Genomic DNA, 20,288 nt, shown 5'->3' with positions numbered 1-20,288 from the left:
TGACAAAGCCTTCCTGCCCCAGTCACAGGAGGTGTGGTGCTCACACGCTCCAGTCCTGCTGGGGGACTTCAGCCACCCTGACAGCTACTGGGGAAGCACCAAGGTAACTGCAGGCAATCCAGGAGACTCCTGCAATGCATGGAAGATAGCTCCTTGAGCCAGGTGGACTTGTGTAAAGCTTTTGACACAGACCGTCACAACTATTCCCTCCAAACTGGAGGGATGGGTTCCATGGGTGGATTGTTTGGTGGATTAGGAATTGTTTTGATGGTTGCCTGCAGAGGGTAGTGGTCAACAGCTGAGAGTCCCAGTGGGCATCAGTGACAGTGGTGTCCCATTGGGACCAGTGTTTTTTAATGTCTTCATTAATGACACAGACAAAACGATCAGGCGCACACTCAGCAAGTTTGCAGATAGCACCAAGCTGAGTGGTGCTCTTCACTCACCTGAAGGATGGGATGCCAGCCATAGGGATCTGGACAGACTCAAAAGTGAGCACATGGAAATCTCATGAGGTTTAACAACACCCAGTGCAAGGTGCTGCACCTGGGGTGGGGCAACCTCCAGAATCAACACAAGTTGGGGCATGAAGGGATCAAGGGCAGTCCTACTGAGGACTTGGGGATACAGGTGGATGAGAGGCTGGACATGACCCAGCAATGGCACTCACAGCACAGAAAGCCAATCAAGCATCAAGAGATGAGTGAAAGCATCAAAAGCAGCATGGCCAGAGTGAGGGAGGGGATTCTCCCCCTCAGCTCTGGTGAGACCCCACCTGCAGTGCTGCATCCAGCCCTGAGGTCCTCTGCACAAAAAAAGGACATAGACTTGTTGGAGCCAAGTCCACAGGAGGCCACCAAAATGATTAGAGGGATAGAACACCTCTCCTATGAGGAAATGCTGATAGAATTGGGATTGTTCACTCTGGAAAAGAGAAGGCTACAAGGTAACCTAACTGCAGTCTCCTGATACCTGAAGGGAACATACAGGCAAGATGAGACGACCACTTACAAGAGCATGTAGTGACAGCATGAGGAGGAATGGGTTCAAACTGAAAGACAGTAGTTTTAGATGATGTATTAGGAAAAAATTCTTTACTGTGAGGTTGGTGAGGCACTGGAACAGGCTGCCCAGAAAGGTTGTGGATTCTTCACCCCTGAAAGTGTTCAGGCCAGGTTGGATGAGGCTCTGGGTAGCCTGGTCTAGTGGTAGGTGTCCCTGCCCACAGCAGAGGTACTGAAACTAGATGAGGATCTTGAGATCTTTAAGGTCCTCTTCCAACCCAAACCATTCTGTGAAAAAAGATCTCACTTCTTCAGCAGGCATCATCATCTCCTTTTGTTTCTTCACCTCTTTCCACTCTTCCTGTCCTGATTTTCTTGGGGTTCGCAGCAGTTAGACCAGAGAGCACAGCACCAAAGTCCTACAGGGGCAGCTCCTTTCCTGATATGTCCTGCACTCGTCACTTGTCACCTCCAGCCACAGCTAAGAACTCAAACTGGCCTTTTGTGCTCTGGTAGCCTCTTGCCTTGCTTTGAGCTCCTGATCCAAAAGGTGCCTTTAAAAGCAGGCATGCACAACTACAGCAGCCACCCTGGTCATGCTCTGCAGCACACCTACAGTCTTCCTACTGTTTCCTAGGGCTTAACATTACAAGTCTGGAGGAAATTTTCTTGCACACCAGGAAAGCAGAGTTATGATGCCACAGGGTGGTCTGCTTTAAAAAAGGAAGGCCCTTTTGGTCCTCTGTATCCCTTTGCCAGGACTTTCCCTAAAGAGCCACAAGGTGAAGCTGCTGTGGGCAGCTGTGGAATGTTCCAGATCAGTCTGTGTCCTCCTCCTTTATGCTGCTGATGGGAACAGGAAGCTCTGTCTGTCCAAATTCTGCATCTGAAGGGTCAATGGTTTCTTCTTTCACCCGCACAGCAATGACTAGCAAGAGAGAAATAGAGAGGGAAAAATAAGTAAATAAAATCAACCCATGTTGACTAGCATTACCTGCAGCACCTTCAAACCAGATCTGTCCATGCAGGTACTTAAAATGCCCCAGGCCCTGGCGCCAGCCCACTCCCTGAGGGTACCTCACCACAGGCAGCCCTGTCATGCCACTGCAAAGCTATCCACGGTCATAGCAGCAATCAGGATGGGACTAAACCCTGGCAGCATTCATGCTGGCCCCCAAGAACAACTCCTAAGGGATGATGACATCCAAAGCTGATGTCATCCATTTTCAATCTGCCTGGGCTCACATTTAAGGGGAACTTAAATGAACAGGAGGGACCCTTCATTGACTCTCCAATTCACATGTGCGCAAGGCACCTCACCCACCCTTCTTCCCCCTACCTGCTAGGGTTGGCAGGTGACCCAGCTGCTCTGCTGGTCACCACAGCATGAGAGGTTATGTTCACATGCTGCAACAGCCCTGCTGGGGATTGGGATGAGACAGCCACCCCTGACATATCCACTTTGTCTCTCCTCCCTGACCTCACACAACCAGGCCCTCAGCAGGCATTGGCAGCATTGAGATTTTGAGCAGTACTGGTCTCACCAAACCTTCTCAGGAGGCAAACCTTTCCAGGAAAGCAAGCAAATGCTTTCTTCTACTCTCTGGAGTGTCTCTGGAGGAGTATGGAAGGACATTTGACATGCTGCTGCCTTCTCCTGCCTGGAGGTGCCCATGAATACTGGCCAAGAGAGTGTATGGGGAGAGGTGGATGTCGCTGCAGGGTACAATAACTCATTCCCTTACTCTCATCAGGTGCTGGCTCTGGCAAAGCCTGGCTGGCAGCTTTTGCTTCTCGTTTTGAGTTCATGGCACAAGGCTTCTTGACAGGCTGCTTGACACTGCGGGCTTTGGCAGGTAACTTTTTTCCTTAAAGAGATAACAGACTATGAGCAAAAGTGTATTTCTTTTCCCCTGGAAAATCAGCAACCCTGCTCCTCTGAGAAACCACAGGCCAGGGACCAGCACAACTGAACAGAAAGCTACATGGTCATTAGCTGCCAACTGTTTATGCAACAGAAATGGCCTACTGGAGAAAAATTCTACAGTTATCATCTCAAAATATGCTCCTTCATGTTCTCCTTCATTAAAGGCAAGGCACTTTAGCATGTGTTTAACTTCCAAGGAGCAGGTCCTCTCAGAATCAGTGTGGAGTCAGCTTTGCTTACCTGTCTGAGTCTAGTCCTAGGCAATGTGCATATTTGCTGCAAGGTGCAGACATTGTAACCGTAATGTTCTGGTTTTTAGCTGACCTTTTTATTTAGGTTGAAAATCTTTATATTCTTTGGATGTACTTTCCCCTCCACCCCCCAAGAAGGAATTTATGATCTGTCTACATGATTTGCCACAGCTACTGCAACAATGACAACAACAATGACAAGATGAAACAATAAAAGTATTTCTACTGGCCTCTTCAGCCATCTTAAGGCTTTCTTTCCCTCAGCACAAAGCAGGGTTGCTCTCCAGCTACCCTCCAGCTGCAGCAAACATCTCCCTCCAAACATGGACACAGCAGTGAAAGCAGCACAACCTCACACCTGGAAGCAAGTGCCATATATACCTCAGCCAACAGAAAACAGACTGCAAAACAGATCCTTCCCGCACACAGCTCTCTGCTCTTTAGGTAACAGGGCAGGTAAGAAGGGTGAAACTGTGTTTGTAAACCCACAGCCAAATGAGGGCATCCACAACAAGACAAGGCCTCTCTCTCCTGCTCTGATGGGACATGGACAGGGTTCCTCTAACTGGGCCCAGCCTGCGAGCGAGCGGGAGGGCACTAATCAAACATCACTCACTCTTCTTTCCATAGGGTTTCTTCCTCTTCTTGGGCACCTCCTTGGCCTTCGCTGGAGCTGTGGGCTCTGTCATGGAGACGAGAGGGAAACGAAAGCCAAGTCCCATAACCAGTAGGTAACTGGGATGAAGTGACATAAGCGAGAAACAGATATACCCGTCCCCCCAAGCCAAAGCCCTCTTCCCAAGACAACCAGCTAAGGGGAAAGCAAGGCTCTAGTGCAGTTGCTGTCTGTGCTTCCAGGTGAAGGTCCAGAGCAGCAGGCTGGGGCAGCACAGGGGAGAGAGGCCCAGTATAGACTTGGTAGGGGCAGTAAAGAAACAAGATTTGTAGTTTGAAATAGGAAGGAGAACATCTGCAAAGGGGAGGCAGTGGCCTCCCTGTGACAAGGGGACAAACGAACTCTTGAGATGATGCTCTTACCTTTTATAGACAGAGTCAAAGAGCTGATGAGGAAAGGGAGCATGGGGCAAGTTCCTGCTGCTACCTGGCTAAGGTTATAGCTGTTCTTAATAAAAGGGAGCTGTGCAGAGATAGGACCACCTGGAACTCTACCCAACTCCTCAGGAGCAATTCTCTGTTGGTGTGGGGGAACAGAGCCAATCTCAAAACTCAGGCTGTTTTCTCCCTATCAAGGCTCCTCCCTCTGCCAGCTGCTAGAACGTGGCAACAGAGGAAGATTTCTGGTAGCCAGTGCAAATCAAGGAGGAAGGAAATCTTTATCTCTAACGTTAGAAACCACAGTAAAATCTTCACTCACCTGGAACCACTGGTGGTTGAAGCTGGTAGCCTGTCAGCTCACACCACCCCACAGGATAAATGTCTGGAGACTCGCAGTCCACCCACTGGTCATACTCGTTGTCCCAGCCATCAAAATGGATGCTAAGGAGACGTTGGACTACACGCTTCACCGTGGCCACACAGATGAGCCGGGGTTCCATCAGGTCCACTGCCTCCACCTTCATGCCTGCCTTGAAGCCATGGTTGGGACAGTCCTGGGTGCATAAAAATGAAAAAAATTTAAAAGAAAAGCCAAGGCCATTGCACTCAGTCCAAACCCATATCTGGCCAACTCCACTCTCACAGGCTGGCCTTTAGTCTAAAGCAAGCAGACAACAAGCCCATAGATCCAAAAAAAGATCCAAGGCCAGCTGTCTCCTCAGTCAATTTCAGCCCAGCTTTTAGAAGCAAGATTCTGCTGTGGGGGGAGCAGCAGTTCAGGAACACAATCAAACAATTACCCCCGGGAAATCAGAAAGATCAGCATAGGCCCAGGTGCTGCAGCAGTTTTGTTGATGTAAAGCAGCCCCAACCTCCACCCAACATGCCAGCCACACATCCACAGGCAATGAGCAATGCAGAGCCCACCAGGAGCCTGGAGCTCACAGAAACACTAGAAAAATCACAGGTGACACTCAGAGGGACCCACAAAAGGCAGGACACTGATGTCCCAACTCAGAGAGTACATACTCCTGGGCTTTTGAGGTCTCCCTAAAGTGCTGTCAGCAAACTGCAGCCCACTAGAGACTGCATATATTGTGTGTACTGCATATTGTCTGTCCTGACTTCAGGAAGACTTTTGACACTGCCATAAGAACCTCATAGAGAAGATGATTGAACTATACAGGCTGGGTGCAGATGCAGCAAGATAGACTGAAAACTGGCTGAGTGACCGGGCCAGGAGGATGGTTATTAGTGGCATGAAATCTAATTGGAGGCTAGTAAATAGCAGTGTACCCCAGGGGTCAATACGGGTCAATACTGGTCAATACTGGATCCACTCCTTTTGAACATCTTAGTTAATTATCCAGATGACATGTCAGAGTATCATGTCAAACCAAGCAAGCTTGCCTGTAGTAGAAAACTGGGAGGAGAGACAGAATATACTAGATGGTTGTGCTGCCCTCCAGAGGCACCTTGACAAGCTGGAATCCCTTATCTGCAGAGGAAGAACCCCAGGCACCAGCACAAGCTAGGGGCAGACTGACTGGAAAGCAGCGTGGCCAAAAAGGGCCTGGGAATCCCAGTGGACATGAAGTTGAACGTGGGCCAGGGATGTGCCCTTGGCACAAAGAAGGCTAATGGTAAGCTGTTCTCAGCAGGTCAGTGGAAATGATCCTTCCCCTCTGCTCAGTACTGACAAGGCCACACCTCAATTGCTCCCTGGTACAAGGGAGACAGCAGAGAGAGTCCAGCAAAGGGCCAGGAAGATGATGAGGGAACTGGAGCATCTTTTGTATGCGGAAAGGCTGACAGAGTTGTGACTGTTCATCCTGGAGGAGAAAAGGCTCAGGGTGTACCTTATTTATGTGTATAAATGCCTAAAATGAGGGTGCAAAGATGGAGCCAGATTCCTCTCGGTGGCTCCCAGTGCCTGGACCAGAGTTAACAGGCACAAACAAACACAGGAGTTTCCCTGTGAACATCAGGAGACAAGTTCTACCATGAGTGCCGATGAGCGCTGACACAGGTTGCCCACACGGTTGTGGAGTCTCCATCCATCTGGACACAGTCCTGAGCAACATGCTACAGATGACCCTGCTGTAGCAGGGGTGTTGGACAAGAAGTCACTTCCATCTCTGTGATCTTGTGACAGCCAGAGCTATTGCACTCCTCCTTGCTTACTCCAAGCGTCCCTACACATTGTTTCTTCCTGGCAGCACTCACTGTGTTGAAGAGCCGTGATGGAGCAGGTCTTGATTTGGTCTCCTCCAGGTAATGTTCCCAGCTGAATGTCTTTGCTTCATACCCTGCAGAAGGAAGAAACACTAAGAGGTAAAAAGGCAGTCACTGGGTAGACCAGCTGGGACAAAAGGCAGAGTAGGCAGGAAGGAGGCATAGCAACCAGCTGCACAGCAGGTCAGTGAACCTGCATGTACAGCCTGATCTTGGAATGAACCTAGTGCATGGATTCCATGGGAGTCCAGCACCCCTCTCTGCAGGCTAATACAGAGAAAAGCAAGCTGCAGCTCTGAACATCTGTGTCAGCCACACACCCAGAGAAAGGGGAGGACCAGCAGCAAGAAGGAAGTAGTATGTTCAAAACACACCACTGAGACCAATCTTTCTTTCTCCCATCAGCAGGAACATCAAATTAAAATGAACAGCACCGCACAAAAATGCTGCAACACAGAAATTCAGAGCAAGATTTTTCAGGTATGGCTAGATGAGGCAGCAAAAACACTCCTAGGGTGATTGTCTCTTAGAAGTTTGAAGAAATATTCATGTCAGATCTATTCAAAGAGAAAAGAATAGAGATGATTGTGGACACTTAAGTACTGATTCCTGCAGCAATGGCTCTACTTATCCCTTCCCATCCTCCTTGTCCTTTAAAAGCTTTTATTCTGCTCAGTTTGGGGATCATACACCTCTGCCACTGATCTGCCAGGAGCTAACCAAGACTTGGTATATGGGCAAAGCTTAAACATCCGGCCTCTCTGAACTAGCAGTCTCCCTGAAAAACAAGTGGAATGGGACCTTGTTTTGATTTATCTGAACCTGATCCCTCTCAGAAACACACCCATCAAATTCTGCGTGCAGGTTTGTACCACAGGGCAGAGTCCAAATCTCACCTTTTGGAGGGGTCAGTTCAATGTTGTTCCTCTTACAGAAGTTGGCAGGGAAGATGGCGTGTGAGGAGGCGTGATAGCAGAACCAGTCAGAGCCATCATCAGACGTTGCTCCATCAATGCTGATCATGAGATACCCGTCCAAGAGAACCTGACGTGGGAGTGAAAGCATGAGTAGAGCTCTACTTGCTCTAAAGCCTCTCCTCCTCTCAAAAGATTCTCTCAAGAGTCCCCCCACATATCAATCACAATTGCCACTATACAGTAAAATCCAATGTTATGTGCCCCAAGCTTCTCCTAGTATGTTAGTCAACACAAGCTAATCCCCAAAGCAGCAAGTTCTGCAGGACTGGGACCAACACTAAGAACCTTGTGAAAGGACTATGTGAAAAGCCTTAAATGGTCAGCTGTTATGGTTCAAATTTATTTTCTTGATTCCTTGTTAAGTGGTTTGTTCTTTTATACCCCCATGTTCTCCCCAAGTTAGTTTACCCCTCGGTTTTACCCTCCCTCAAAGCTGTCCCTCATGCCATTCCCCACCTCTTGTTCCAGCTCCTTCCCTGCCTGTCAAGGCAGCCCAGCCCCTTTTGTTCCACTTTAACCTCAGGCCAATCCTTGACTGCAACACCGGTTTGGCATTCCCCGACTCCTCAAAGCCCCATTGGCCCATGTGACCCATCTTCTCCACCCTCCTACCCCAATTGGCCCCAGACACTTGATGTAATCCCCTCACTCCTCCGCTGAGGGTTCCCTTTTGGTTAGCCCTTTGTATCCACCTCCTGACTTGTATCTGTGCAAAACCACTGGCACGGGAGTGCCTGAGACTGTTTCTGATCCCTTTCCTTGGAATAAGTGCTTCCTTCAAGATGAAGAGCCTCCTCCTTTGTCCTCTGCCTGGTCCCTGTCATGGCTTGTGTCTGGCACCTTAGAACAAGTGGCTCTAAAGGTTCTGCCTCTGGTAAATCCCTGCACCAAGGCAGTTCCCCACTCCTGGCATGGCACCGGAGTTCCAAGAGCTGGCCCATGCTCCGTAAGTAACACGGCAGAGCTCTGTTCTCCTCCAGAAACACTTCACCAGCAGCCCAAAAGCCCTCTCCACCAGGCAGATCATGAATTTGTTACTGGGCAGAAGGGAAAGAGCACCACCCTTGGATTTGCTACTTCATACAGCAACAAGACTTGTCCCTCCCTGTCACTCACTGGTATTAGTGCCTACTAAAGGCGATAGGCATGCCTATCCCAAACTCTTCCATTTCAAAACCGTGGCTGAAGGAAACATTTTACAAGACACAAACAGCTCTCATAGCATCCCACAGCCAAACTCCCAAGTATCAAAGTCCTCAGTTTGGGTTCTGTGAGGGCAAACAGCTTCCTGAAGAAGCAGGAAAAGCCCAGATGAATGCTATGCTTTCAACATTCAACACAGTTCACTGAGGAAACCTGGGCAAGGAACTTCTTGACACTAGCAGAAGAGTAGAGCTTACAACCACCTCATCAAGAGAGACTGAAGGTGACATGTCCATCCTCATGCCATTCCCCATATGGAGGTCACCTCACAACTCTTCCCTTCTTTCCACAGGGGCCTCTCTATACACTCTCAGAACTGGAGAACAAATCTTCCCTACTGCATGCCCAGTGGTGGAAAGAGCGTGGTTGCCAGTCACACTGGGCAGTAGCCTGCAGACCAAGCATGCTCATCTTCACGCTGTCTAAGTACACATGGTTAACAGCTTGTCAGAACTCTGAGATAACCCCCCAGTTCCCTCCAGACATCAGCTGTCCACCTCTCTTGACAGCCTTCTCTGCTCCCCCATACAAAATCTTACCTGGTCTCATTAATTTGAAAAGAGCTGAGGAGAAGCTGCATTATGCCAAGCAAACACAGCAGACCCCTTAGGCTCACTGAACTTACCTTGCAAACAGTGGCCACACAGATGTTGCCCAGATTCAAGGGGTCAATGGCTTCCAGTTTCATGCCTCGCTCAAACCATCCACCTTCAGAGTAGACAGCTCGTACCTAAGGGAGACTCTGGTATACCATGTGCTGCCAGGGGTGTGGGACAGTCCCATCCTGACACCGAGCGCAGCAAGTACAAATAGGATTTGAAACTTCACTTGGTTCAGCTTGGGAGGGGAAACCAAAAATATTACAAGAAATACAAAGGGGCAGCCAAACCAACACTATGTTTGTGTCGGCAACCTTTTGCCATGGCTCTGGTCAGTCACAGAGCCAAGCCCAACTGCTGCTCCACAACAAAGCAAGCTTCCTTCTCATCTCAGTCCTTACCAGCATGATCCAGTTCCTTGTCAGAACTGGTCTCTCCCATGCAATCCTCTTTCCTCTCCAACTCAAAGCTCCCTTCCTTGCCCTTCGATTGAGTGCCTCAATCTGTCACTGTCCTTTAATTCTTTCAGTTTTCTAGTTTGACTGCTCCTTCTTAACAACAGCCTTGACACCTCAAAGACCTTACTGCCCTTAGGTACAAGAAAGACCACCCTCAACAGCCCACATGGCAGCATGTATGCCCAGGCAAGGAAGTGCTATCACTGCTTCCCTCTTTGTGACCCCCACAGAAAGGCACACTTGTCCTACCTTCTTAAACAGATAGGGCACAGCATCACAGTAAATCTTCCTGAAGGTGGGATGGTTTGCCATGTCATTACGTTTTTCGTCTGTGAGGAATGGAAGAAACACAGAGAGGTAAAAAGCCTGCAGCAACTGCAATAGGGAAACAGACTGGTTATTAATTTTCCTGTGAGAGCCTAGCTGCTATAAACCTCCTCAATATGTGACTATTTAACAAAAAGAACAGGTCAGTCCCTCTACACTTCTTATAAAACGGGCTGTGATGAAGGGCTTGTTCAAAAGCAGATGGCTCAGCTTCCTGAGAACTACTGATAACACATGCAGCTATAATCACCAGGCAGAGGCAGAAATAGAGACACAACCAAAAGGATCAGCAGAGCTCAAGTCTTGCTTTTTTGTCTTTTACTTTGCTAGAATAAGCCAATCAAAAATTCCTCTTGGTAAAGTCCAGAAAAATGCAACCTGATGGCATCCAGTGTTACAGAAGCCAGCATGAATTTCCTCAAAAAAGACTACAAACATCTGTCATGTTGCAAAGTCGGCATTCTCACACTAAGGGGACAGACTGTCTGCTTCAGGTAAGAAACCCTACAGTCGCCTGTTGTGACCTGTGATCTCAGGATTTTTATCTATCCAGATAAAAAATCAGCAGACACAAAACTAAGCAGACTTCACCTGTTAGGTCTTGAGGCAACTGCCTCACTCCCAGCATGTCAAGACTGGTGTCAACAGCAGGGTGCAGGTAGTTCCCCGCAAATCACAAGATGGCTGCAGTGGCTGATGGCTGATCCTTACCTGTCTTCTTTATGTCATGGCCGACTCTCCGTGACCAGCCCACAGGATGGATGAGGGGACTCCACATGTGGCACCAGAAGTCATCATCACTGTCACCATCCTCATAGAGGAGTCTCAGTCTGCCCCCAATGACTGTGTCCACCACTGCCATACGTGTCTGGGACACGTGGTTCTTATCCACCACCTCGACCCGCATGCCCTGCCGGAACGGGTACTTCATGCTCTCTGCCATCTGGCAACAACCAACAGAGGAGGTGAGATCAAGCACAGTTCTCCAAACACTTGAGAGAACAGCTTTCCCCACAGACGTGCACCCTGGCACTGCCCAAAGCTGACTAGGAAGGGACAGGCAGCTGGCAGCCCCAGACACGACAGCGTGGTTGGGCACACACACGCTGGGTCTCCCTTTTGTCATGTGGCCTCATAAGAGCTGCCCCACTCCAGCCCAGCAGCAATGCTCAGCCACCACCTTGGGTCAATGTCCCCAGTGAGAACTTGTTCACAAGGGACTAAGTAAGGAATGCTGTGTGCCTTTTTCAGTCATGAAAGTCTTGAGGCTGCAATCAGATAGACGTGTAGTTTCCCAAAGTGCAACAGGATTCAGTTGACTTCAAAAGAGGTCAGGTTCTTATTTTTACCTTTTTATTCTGATCAGAGGTTGAACTACATGATGATCATCTCCCAACTCCATATCCAAAGCCAGTTACTCAGCAGACTGACCCAAAGGGACAGTAGAGTCACTGGCTGCTTTCTGACTTTTTTTGAGACCTTTGGTTTGCTCATGCAGCCTTGTCCTACTCATCCACAAATGCCCAGTGGTGTTTATGGAATCCCTGACATTTTGGAACTGTGATCCCAAGATGCCATGCAGCAACTAGGAAACACAAAATAGATACTCAAACCAGCCTACACCTGAATCCAGAAGAACTTTTAAGTTAAAGTCTTCCACTTCCTGTTTATTAGGTGGGAGTGGATGCTAAGGGGAGAAAGACAAAAGCAATGTCTGTTTCCCTCCACCACTTCCCTTTCAGCTACAAGCTGGGGCCCAGGAACAAGCAGCTACAAACACCCTCCTAACTTTCTGAGAAGTAACATGGGAAGCACTGACTACATCCAGATCTCCAGCTCAGTGTCACCACTTACCTTGCACACAAAAAACCTTATCACCTGCCTTCCTGCTTGCTGTCTCTGGGACGGTCTTTCTTATCTGCCATTTCCAAAGCTCCTAGCCACAGGAGACCCTCTTCCCTCTAACACGGTCTAATCTCAGCACAGGCCACACAAAAACAATCATGAGAGATATAGAGATGCCAAGGCCATGACACTTGAAGGAAGCCTGTGCCCTTCTCACTCCCTGCAGGCTGCTTTGCTACCAACACTGAAGGCAAAGATTTTTGACTCCCAGAGCTATTCCCTGGCACTGAAACAGGGCAGTGAAAGGCCAGGTTGGAGCTGCACTCTCCCTTCAGCCAAACCTCATCCCAGTATTCCCCAGCAGATCACGTGACAACAGCTTTTAAAGCCTGCCTATGACCCAAAGCAGAAACTGTTGTGCTGAGAGGGCATGGAGGCTGTGCCATCCATTACCCACAGCATCATGACAAGTATCTAAGCAGCATGTGGAAGCACTCACTGCCCCTGCCCTGCCCAGGTTTCAAGGCACACAAAAGTTACACAGATCAGAACCAGAAGAGACATGTTGAGCACATGTCTTGACTTCAGCTTCATTTCCCCCACACAAAACAACAGCCTCCCATGGTTACCTTTATGTGGAAATCCACTGGGATGGTCCTAGCTCCCACCAGTTTTTTCATGAGGTAACTTCTCCAGTCAGTGTACTTGGCATGGATAGCTACATATGAGCAGGGAAAAAGTCCATCTTTATGACCAAAATAATTACAGCACCACACCTTTCATCTCTCTGCCAGCCCATTAGCACTAATAGGCCTTCTTCACACTCAGATTCTGTACTCTGTTTTGCCAGCTTGCCCCGACGTCTGGCTGAAGGGATCACCATTACATAGTGAACTGGGCCAAGGAGACACTCAACTCCACTGATCTAGATGAGGAGGTGGTAATAGAGCAAAACACATGAGCCATACCAAGCAAATCTCAGCTTGCCAGAATTCCACTAAACTGGCATCCCTCTCTGAACTGCTAGCTGTGCAGGGACTGGAGTCCCAGGATATAGGACCAAAATGTTCCCCAAAGTTCAAGTCTAGCCACCATGTGGATTAGAAGGAGGAAAAGCCACCTGCACTTGCCCCCACAGGTCTGACATCAGCTCTGCATGCAGCATCCCCAGGTCAATAATAGGGAGATGCAGAGGGAGTAATCCAAGCAGTCTCCAGGTTCCCAAACTCGAACTGCTGCTTGTAACTCAAAGCACAAATGGAGCTGCAGTCCTACATGCAGTGGGAACACCCCTCCCTCTGTGCTAGGCATAAACCAAAGCTTCTCCATGCCCAGGTATATGCTGACCCCTCTTGCCCCACACTCACTTTGTGGTGGTACCAGGATTTTGCTGTTGATGGCACACCAGCCAATGGGGTGAATATCCACTGTGCCCAAATTGCACCAGAAGTCATGACCAGCATCATTCTCAAAGCCTTCATATCGCAGAAGGGCCCTGTATCCTGCCAGGACAGAGCAGAAAAACAAAGGCATCAGAAGCCAAGAATTTGGCACCACAGGTTTAGTACCCACAGCATGGCCTTCAGCACTCTGCAGGTCACCAGAGCTTCTCCAGCAACTATTCCTGCAAATTGACCAGCAACCAGAAGAGGAACCACGAGCTGGTTTCCTCTCACTCCCTCACCATGGTATTTCCTGTTCCAAAATCTCTCAGCACTTCTAGAGCTCCAAATAGCTGCTGTTTTGCTTGACCAGCTACCCTTAGCTCTCTAAAGCTTCCCTCAGAGCTTAGCCATGCCCAGCTGTGAAAGATTACTTTGGAGACTTACCTACAATCTGGATGACAGATGCAATCCAGTACACACGACTGGGGAGCACAGCATCACTGTTCAGCACTTCCACTTTCATACCTTTCACCACATCATCCCACTGATCAAAGAGCGGCACCTGAAAGATGGAGGCAGCCATTGAGGCAGGGAGAGGGATGTGGAAATCAGAGCAGGGTTTAGGCCCTACTGGCTTTCAGAGACATGTCTTAGGCAGCTACACCTTCACCTTAGACACAGGCTTGCATGTCTTACCCCTCCTGGACTTGCCAACATCTTGAAATACAGTTGAACTGTCCCAAACATCTCAGTGGGATGTTCACTGAGGATCCCAAAAGGCAGAATACAATATAGCAATACTTAACCGTTTCACTGCCAGATGTCCCATTATTCCAAAGTAGCTGCTGCCATTCCTCTATGGCATAAAGATACCTAACAATGAGGATAGCTAACATGTCTGCCTAACCTATCCTCAAGGAAAAGGAAATGTTGTCAGTACTATCAGACAACAACTCAAAAGGAATATAACAAGTCTTATAAAAACTGAACATGTTGGAGGTGCAGCTACTGCCAGGCTCACATAAATTGAATTCCTCTCTGCACATCATCCTGGGTTGTACTCAGCCATACAAACTGCAAAATTAGCTTCCCACTATCATCCCCAGTCAGAACTAATTCTGTTCCCACTCAGCACTGAGCCACTGCTACTGATGCCTGGAAAACAGAATAGATCTTCCCAACAATGTTAGAGTCAATATAAAAGCAAACCTTTACTTGAAAGCTTTCAGGTACACAATATGGTAAAAATCACATGTGGAAGAGTAATTCTGCAATTTTGATAAGAGTAGTTGATTAGTATACTTATCATATACTGTCCAGGTAAAATGTTAGTTGGTTAAGCAATAATTCCTGGGGTTCTGACCCACGGGAAGCAGTCCAGAGGTTTTGTTTGCCCCACTTTTGTTATGTCTGGTTCAGATTCTGGTTGGAAAACAGAATGTCCTTGAAGCTGGTTCTGTTCTTGGAATAAGACTACAATATTCCTGAATGTGTTTATAAGATTAGTTTACTGTTCCTACATGTAGGGAAGGAAAACACTAGAAGCTACAGCCATGCTTTTAGCAATCTACAAAGCTACAAATATATGAAAAACATAAAATGCTAAAAATCATAGGCATCACTACCAGCAGTGTTTCTGCCAAGTCCCTGGACCCTTTGTGAGACTCCCATTCTCAGCTGCCAGAAACCCCAACTCTTTTCCTTGCACCACCAGGTCTCAATAACCACCTGCTGGGCCTCTGCTCACCCCCTGTCACAGGAGCACAGGGGGCCCATGCATAGGACATGCCCTGTGTGCCCTGCCATGCACAGCAAAGCAGAACTCACATGTTTGAAGCAGCTGACAGGAGCTGCCTTGTAGCCGTGCTCCTGCAGGTACTTTCCCCAGTCGAAGCCCAGGACGAGTGCTGCAAGCAGACATGAGAGCAGAAAATCAGATGAGACACAGAACAGGCAGAGATCAGTTACCTCTGGACTTCAGCCTGCAGCCTCCAGGCACTAAGACAACACACAGGGATTATGCATTCCACTGCATTTTCTCTGGTGGGAAACTAGACCCTATGTGAGTGCATGGTCACTAACTCCCACAAGAGGCAAAATACATTATTAATCAATATTCACTGTCACTAGTTTTTGGGGGAGCAGAAAGGGCAGTAAAGGGGTCAAGTCCAGCCTAGGGCTAAAGCACTCCAGGGAGAGTGCATTCTTTCAGGGTTAAACCACTTCACATTTTGGCTCTCAGCAGCAACACTGCAGGGTGATATCAGCAGTATGCTTGCTTTCCCAGAGGGTGCTGGGAAAATCAGAGACACTAATTTGAGAGATTAATCCCACAGTCCCTCCTGGCTGCAGGCTCCAGCAGCAGTCTGCTCAGGGATCACTCCCTGCTGCTGCCATGCCCCAGCCCTCCCATTCTCCCTAACACAGTCAGTTGCTGCTTCTTCAGCTGCAGTGAGTGGTTATTGCTCCAAGTGATCAGTGAGTGACTCGGGGCAAATGTAACTCCCCATGAGCAGTGGGGCAGCAAATGGCTGGGGGAAGCAGCACACCTTTAAGTCACCTTTGCCAGCAGAAGTCAGCACTTCATGGGACTGGGACCACAGAGCTTACACTCCAGGTCAAGTCATACAAGGAGTGAGAATGGGGCTACAATAGTGGATGGGCAGGAAGATGAAAAAAGACATGTCCTGTGCTCTGCCAGCTTGTGTCACAGCGATCCACACACATCGTACAAGGCAGGGTACCAGAGAGGAGGAGGAGGACTGCAGAGCTTACAGCCCTCAAGCTGTCCCCATTTCTGTGACTCCAGCTGCACCTCCTCACCCCTCACCTACACTCACCATCCTGACCTGTCAGTGTCCCATCTGCCAGCTGTCCCGTGCCCTGCGAATGGAGGAAGGCCCCGATCTTGGCTGACCAGGATGCCTTGTGCAGAACTTTAGCTTTCTTTGTTGGTGGTTTCCCCTACAAAAGAAGGAGCATTAGAAACATTAACGGCACAGGAGACTAAGCCACCCACTGCAACTTGGTATTCATCTCTTCCTTGGGACAATTTTCAGACTACTACAATATTTATTAACATTCACAGCAACAAGAAACAGCAGGTAAAATACCAGTGTGTCCTTTCTCAGCTATTAGGGAGCACCACCTTTAAGCTGTCATGCTTTCTCTGGGGACTTCAGGCAGGAAGAACAAACTGGGAAAATCAGTCCAATGTTTAGAGAGCGACCACCTACTCCTACATATAGGCACATCCAGCTTCATCCCCAGGAAATCTGACAGAATTATAGACTCTCTCCGAAGAGCTGGAAGTCTGCTTTCCTAAAGTTCAGGAGCGGGAGCGTGACTTTACTCCTTAGTTGACCTATACTCCTCAAGATTGCAAATTCCACCAATGCATGACCACTGCAAATGGGGCTACTGCCTCCAGTCTTGGCATCCCCAATTAGTTCACTTACCTTGGTGACCATCAAATCAACTGTTGCATTCCCTCTGCTACAGCTCTCTATTCCCTGGCTTAAGAAATTATCCCCCATGCATTCCAGGAGTCTACTGGATTACCTACAGCTTGCCATGCTACTTTTTGCAGGTATAGGGGTGGTTGAAGTCCCCCAGGACGACAAGAGCCTGCGATGGAGCCTGAGAGCCAGATGGAAAGGTTCAAACGCACCTGCAGTCTGGCCAGGATGCTGGCCTTTTTGGAATTTGAGGAGTAGCTTCTGGAGCAGGAGACGCTGCAGAAACGTTTGGTCTTGGAGAAGAAAGCCTCCCTGGTGCCCACAATCCCACACATTTCGCACACAGCTGCGAGAAGGAAGGCCAAAAAGATGAGGATTTGGCAGAGTCAATTCACTACAATGACAGAGCTGAGACCAGCTAACCATCATTGTACAGAGCAGATCCCCCACACCGCTCAGAAAATGCAGCGTGAATCCAAAGCTGCTCCCAAAGCACCCCCAAGGTGCAGCCACACCCCCTTCACTGCCCCTGAACGTTTCAGGCAGCACAGGCAGTACCTGGCTCGGAGCCACTGTCTTCTGTGAGCCGGCCTGTGGATGGCTGGTGCATGGGAGAGGCTGAGAGCTCACCAGCTTCCCGCTCTGCCACCTCATCATCGCTGGACTCCTCCAGACAGGAGCTGCTGTCACTGCCCATGCTGCTGTTGTAGCACGTGAGGCTGTCGTAACCCCCAAAGATGTCCAGTTCATCATCCTCCTCATCGTCATCACCATCCTCCTCCGCCCGCTCCAAAGATGAAGATTTGTGGCAGAAGGCAGACACCAGCTACAAAAAGAGCCAGTTTGCTTTAAAGCAGATATTTTACACGCCACTGCACAATAAACCTGCCTTTGCTGCTGGGGGAGGCCCTCTTGGGCCAGGGGGTGGCCTCAGAGAGGGCAAGGAGTCCACTTAACCCCAAAGGCAGGACTCTGAACACCTTCCCCCAGACAGGTCCCTTTAGTGGCATTCCACTTGCTGCATTCTGCTTCCCAAGAGCAAAGTGCCACGGGGCTGTTGCTAGACAGAAAGCAGCTTGAGAAACATAGAAAAATACAGAGCAAAGCACTGCCTTGCTGATGAAGGACAGATGAGACTGTGTCCTTCCAGGCAATGTTCCTCCCAACACAGCTCCACAGCACAGCAGCACAGACACTGTCACAGTCAAGCCAGCACAGAGCACAGACCACAGCTCACAACACCAGCACAGCCTGGAAGTCAGCAGGGCAGTCCTGGAGACAGCTCATGTCCTCTGGAAACTGCACAGCCCACAGCTGACCTTGGTTCAGAAACTACACCTGCAGGAGGTAGAACATTTGCTATTGGTTTTTGCCTAAACCCAGATGCCCCTACAGCTAAACATCTTCACTGGCTCTTTGTACTCGCTGTTACAGCAGGAGAGCTGCAAGGCTGAAGAAAGAGCACAGAAAAAGTGTGTCTCAAGACTAGAACAATCTTGAACCAGGCTCCAAATAAGCATAAAAGAAGCTGGGAAAATGTGTTAGCAACTCATGAAAGAGCAGTAAGAACTCAGCATCGACACAGGAAGTGATGGAACAGAGGCAGACACAAACAGCTACATGAGGCGGGACGATACCATTGCTCCTCCAAGTGGGCAACAACAAAAGATCAGCAGCAAGCCCATCACTTTCCTTTGCTAAATTCCCCCTGATCCCTGGCTCCTAGCTATCATTACAGACACGTGGACAGAAGATCAGACTTCACTCAGGGCTGTCTCCTCGCATCCTCCCTGGCTTTGCACTAACAGACCCAAGGTTCCCAGGTTACTCCCTGAACAAAGAGTTGCTTTCCTGCGGATCCAGGCCCTCAGGCAGCATTCCTGTCTGAAAGGCCTGAACTCCTCTAAGAAAGAAAGGTTTTCATCGCCTTCTGGTCCCTGTATGGGTGCACTTTACAGCAGCTCGTAGGACGTGAGCACCAATCTGTTGTTACTCTTCCACAACAGGTGAGTGAAACTTGCGGACACCTCACAATCCCCAGGGCTGCCAAGCAAGGGCAGCATCACCCGGAGCCTCCTCGGGAAGCTGGGGGGGACGCAGGGCCCCATCCAGCCGGGATCAGACGGACCCACCGCCGCACCCAGGAGCACCCCAGCCCAGGCCCCAGAGGAGCCGCCGTCCCGTCCCGTCCCGTCCCGTCCCGTCCCGTCCCGTCCCGTCCCGTCCCGTCCCGCTCACCTCCGCCCGGTCCCGCTCCATCGCTCCCAGAACGCCGCCAGCCCGCCTCATGCGAGGGCAGAGCGTCCCCCGTGAGCTGTGCGTCTGATTGGTGAGAGCAGCGGAAAGCACAGCCAATCAGCGGGGAGTTTGTTCCCGCCGCGCTGCCCGCGGGGCACGACGGGAGCTGTAGTTCTTTTCCCGCAGCCATGGGTGCTCGTGGCGGTCCCGCCCAGGAAAAGGCTGGGCCCTGCTGCCGTCTCCCCGGCTCCGTTCCGGCTTGCGGTTCGGGATTAGCCCACTCGGGCCCAGAATGGACGGTACCCTAAAGATCATCCAGTTCGGTTGCCCAGAGCCCCATCCAGCCTGGCCTTGAACACTCACTGAGATGGGACATCCACAGTTCCTCTATGCGGCCTGCGCCAGTGCCTCAGTGCCCTCACAGTAAAGAATTCTTCCTGTATCTAATCTCAGTCTGCCCTCCTTCAGTCTAAAACCACTACCCCTTATTCTGTCACTACCTGCTCACATAAAAAATCAATTTTCCTCTTTTTCATAATTCCCCTCTGGGTACTGGAAGGCTGCAGTGAGGTCTCTCCAGAGTCTTCTCCAGGCTGAACAACCCCAGCTCTATCAGCCTGTCAAGAAGCTTATGTAAAGGTAAACCCATGGAGGCAGTTCTGTTTTCCACCCTTTTATTTTGTTGTCACTGTCACTGTGTTGACGTTGTAGGAAAAAAAGTTAAAAAGGGCTGTACAGAGCATTCTTAGTCTGTATGGGCTTTGTAGTGAGTGGCTGAACAAATAATGTGTGGAGCACAACTGTACAGTCATAGCTGCAGGTGGGAGTAAAGCAGCATGAAAAAGGTTCATTCCAAAGGCTCACCTTATACATGGATTGCTCTTCCAGCAATCCAAAGGCTCTAACATGAGGCTACAGCTGTTATAAACACAAAGGAGTGTCACTATCTATATGAAACACACTGAGAATCCAGGGTAGTGTAGCCTAATTACAGGGGGACAGTGTCAGGGACCTGGCAAAGCCAGTCTGCAGCTTGATCAGCATATTTCCATAGCATCAGGGATCCTCCACATTCAGGTTTTCCAAACAGTCCTGCAGCAATGTTAAAAATAGAAAATTGCTTTAAAACACAATATAGTTAATAATGAAATAAATCATAATGATTGTTATTCCCTAGTAAATACTACTGGACATTGCACGGCAGACAGCAAAGCTGTTTCCAGAAAAGACACAATCCTAAATTAAAGGCTCATTAAGTCTTTCTGCTGCAATCATCTTTCATGGAACACACTGGGAGCTCTAACTGGTGTGCATCCCCTCCCTGC

General features: G+C 49.3%; 1 protein-coding gene across 3 annotated transcripts; it reads right to left on the bottom strand.

Annotated features, from left to right (window-relative positions):
- Positions 1-1,075: 1,075 nt before the first annotated feature.
- On the bottom strand, positions 1,076-19,036 carry L3MBTL2 (L3MBTL histone methyl-lysine binding protein 2). Of its 3 annotated transcripts, none has more exons than XM_063154605.1 (17): positions 18,964-19,036; positions 17,284-17,551; positions 16,938-17,071; positions 16,108-16,231; positions 15,095-15,174; positions 13,712-13,829; positions 13,250-13,384; positions 12,512-12,600; positions 10,749-10,980; positions 9,960-10,039; positions 9,279-9,383; positions 7,370-7,517; positions 6,465-6,547; positions 4,558-4,792; positions 3,799-3,864; positions 2,750-2,872; positions 1,076-1,932 (listed from the first exon to the last, which is right to left on the bottom strand). In XM_063154605.1, exons 1-17 carry the CDS (start codon positions 19,012-19,014, stop codon positions 1,823-1,825), a joined length of 2,181 nt encoding a protein of 726 aa, XP_063010675.1. In that variant the 5' UTR covers positions 19,015-19,036; the 3' UTR covers positions 1,076-1,822. The 3 variants fall into 3 exon arrangements, with proteins under 3 accessions (XP_063010675.1, XP_063010676.1, XP_063010678.1); XM_063154606.1 differs by having other exon boundaries at positions 16,117-16,231; XM_063154608.1 differs by lacking the exon at positions 3,799-3,864.
- Positions 19,037-20,288: the final 1,252 nt, after the last annotated feature.

This window comes from Melospiza melodia, chromosome 4, assembly GCF_035770615.1.
Source record: "Melospiza melodia melodia isolate bMelMel2 chromosome 4, bMelMel2.pri, whole genome shotgun sequence".
Lineage (NCBI taxonomy): Eukaryota > Metazoa > Chordata > Aves > Passeriformes > Passerellidae > Melospiza > Melospiza melodia.
The sequence above is the reverse complement of the archived record's forward strand: the minus strand, read 5'-3'. Positions and strand labels throughout refer to the sequence as shown.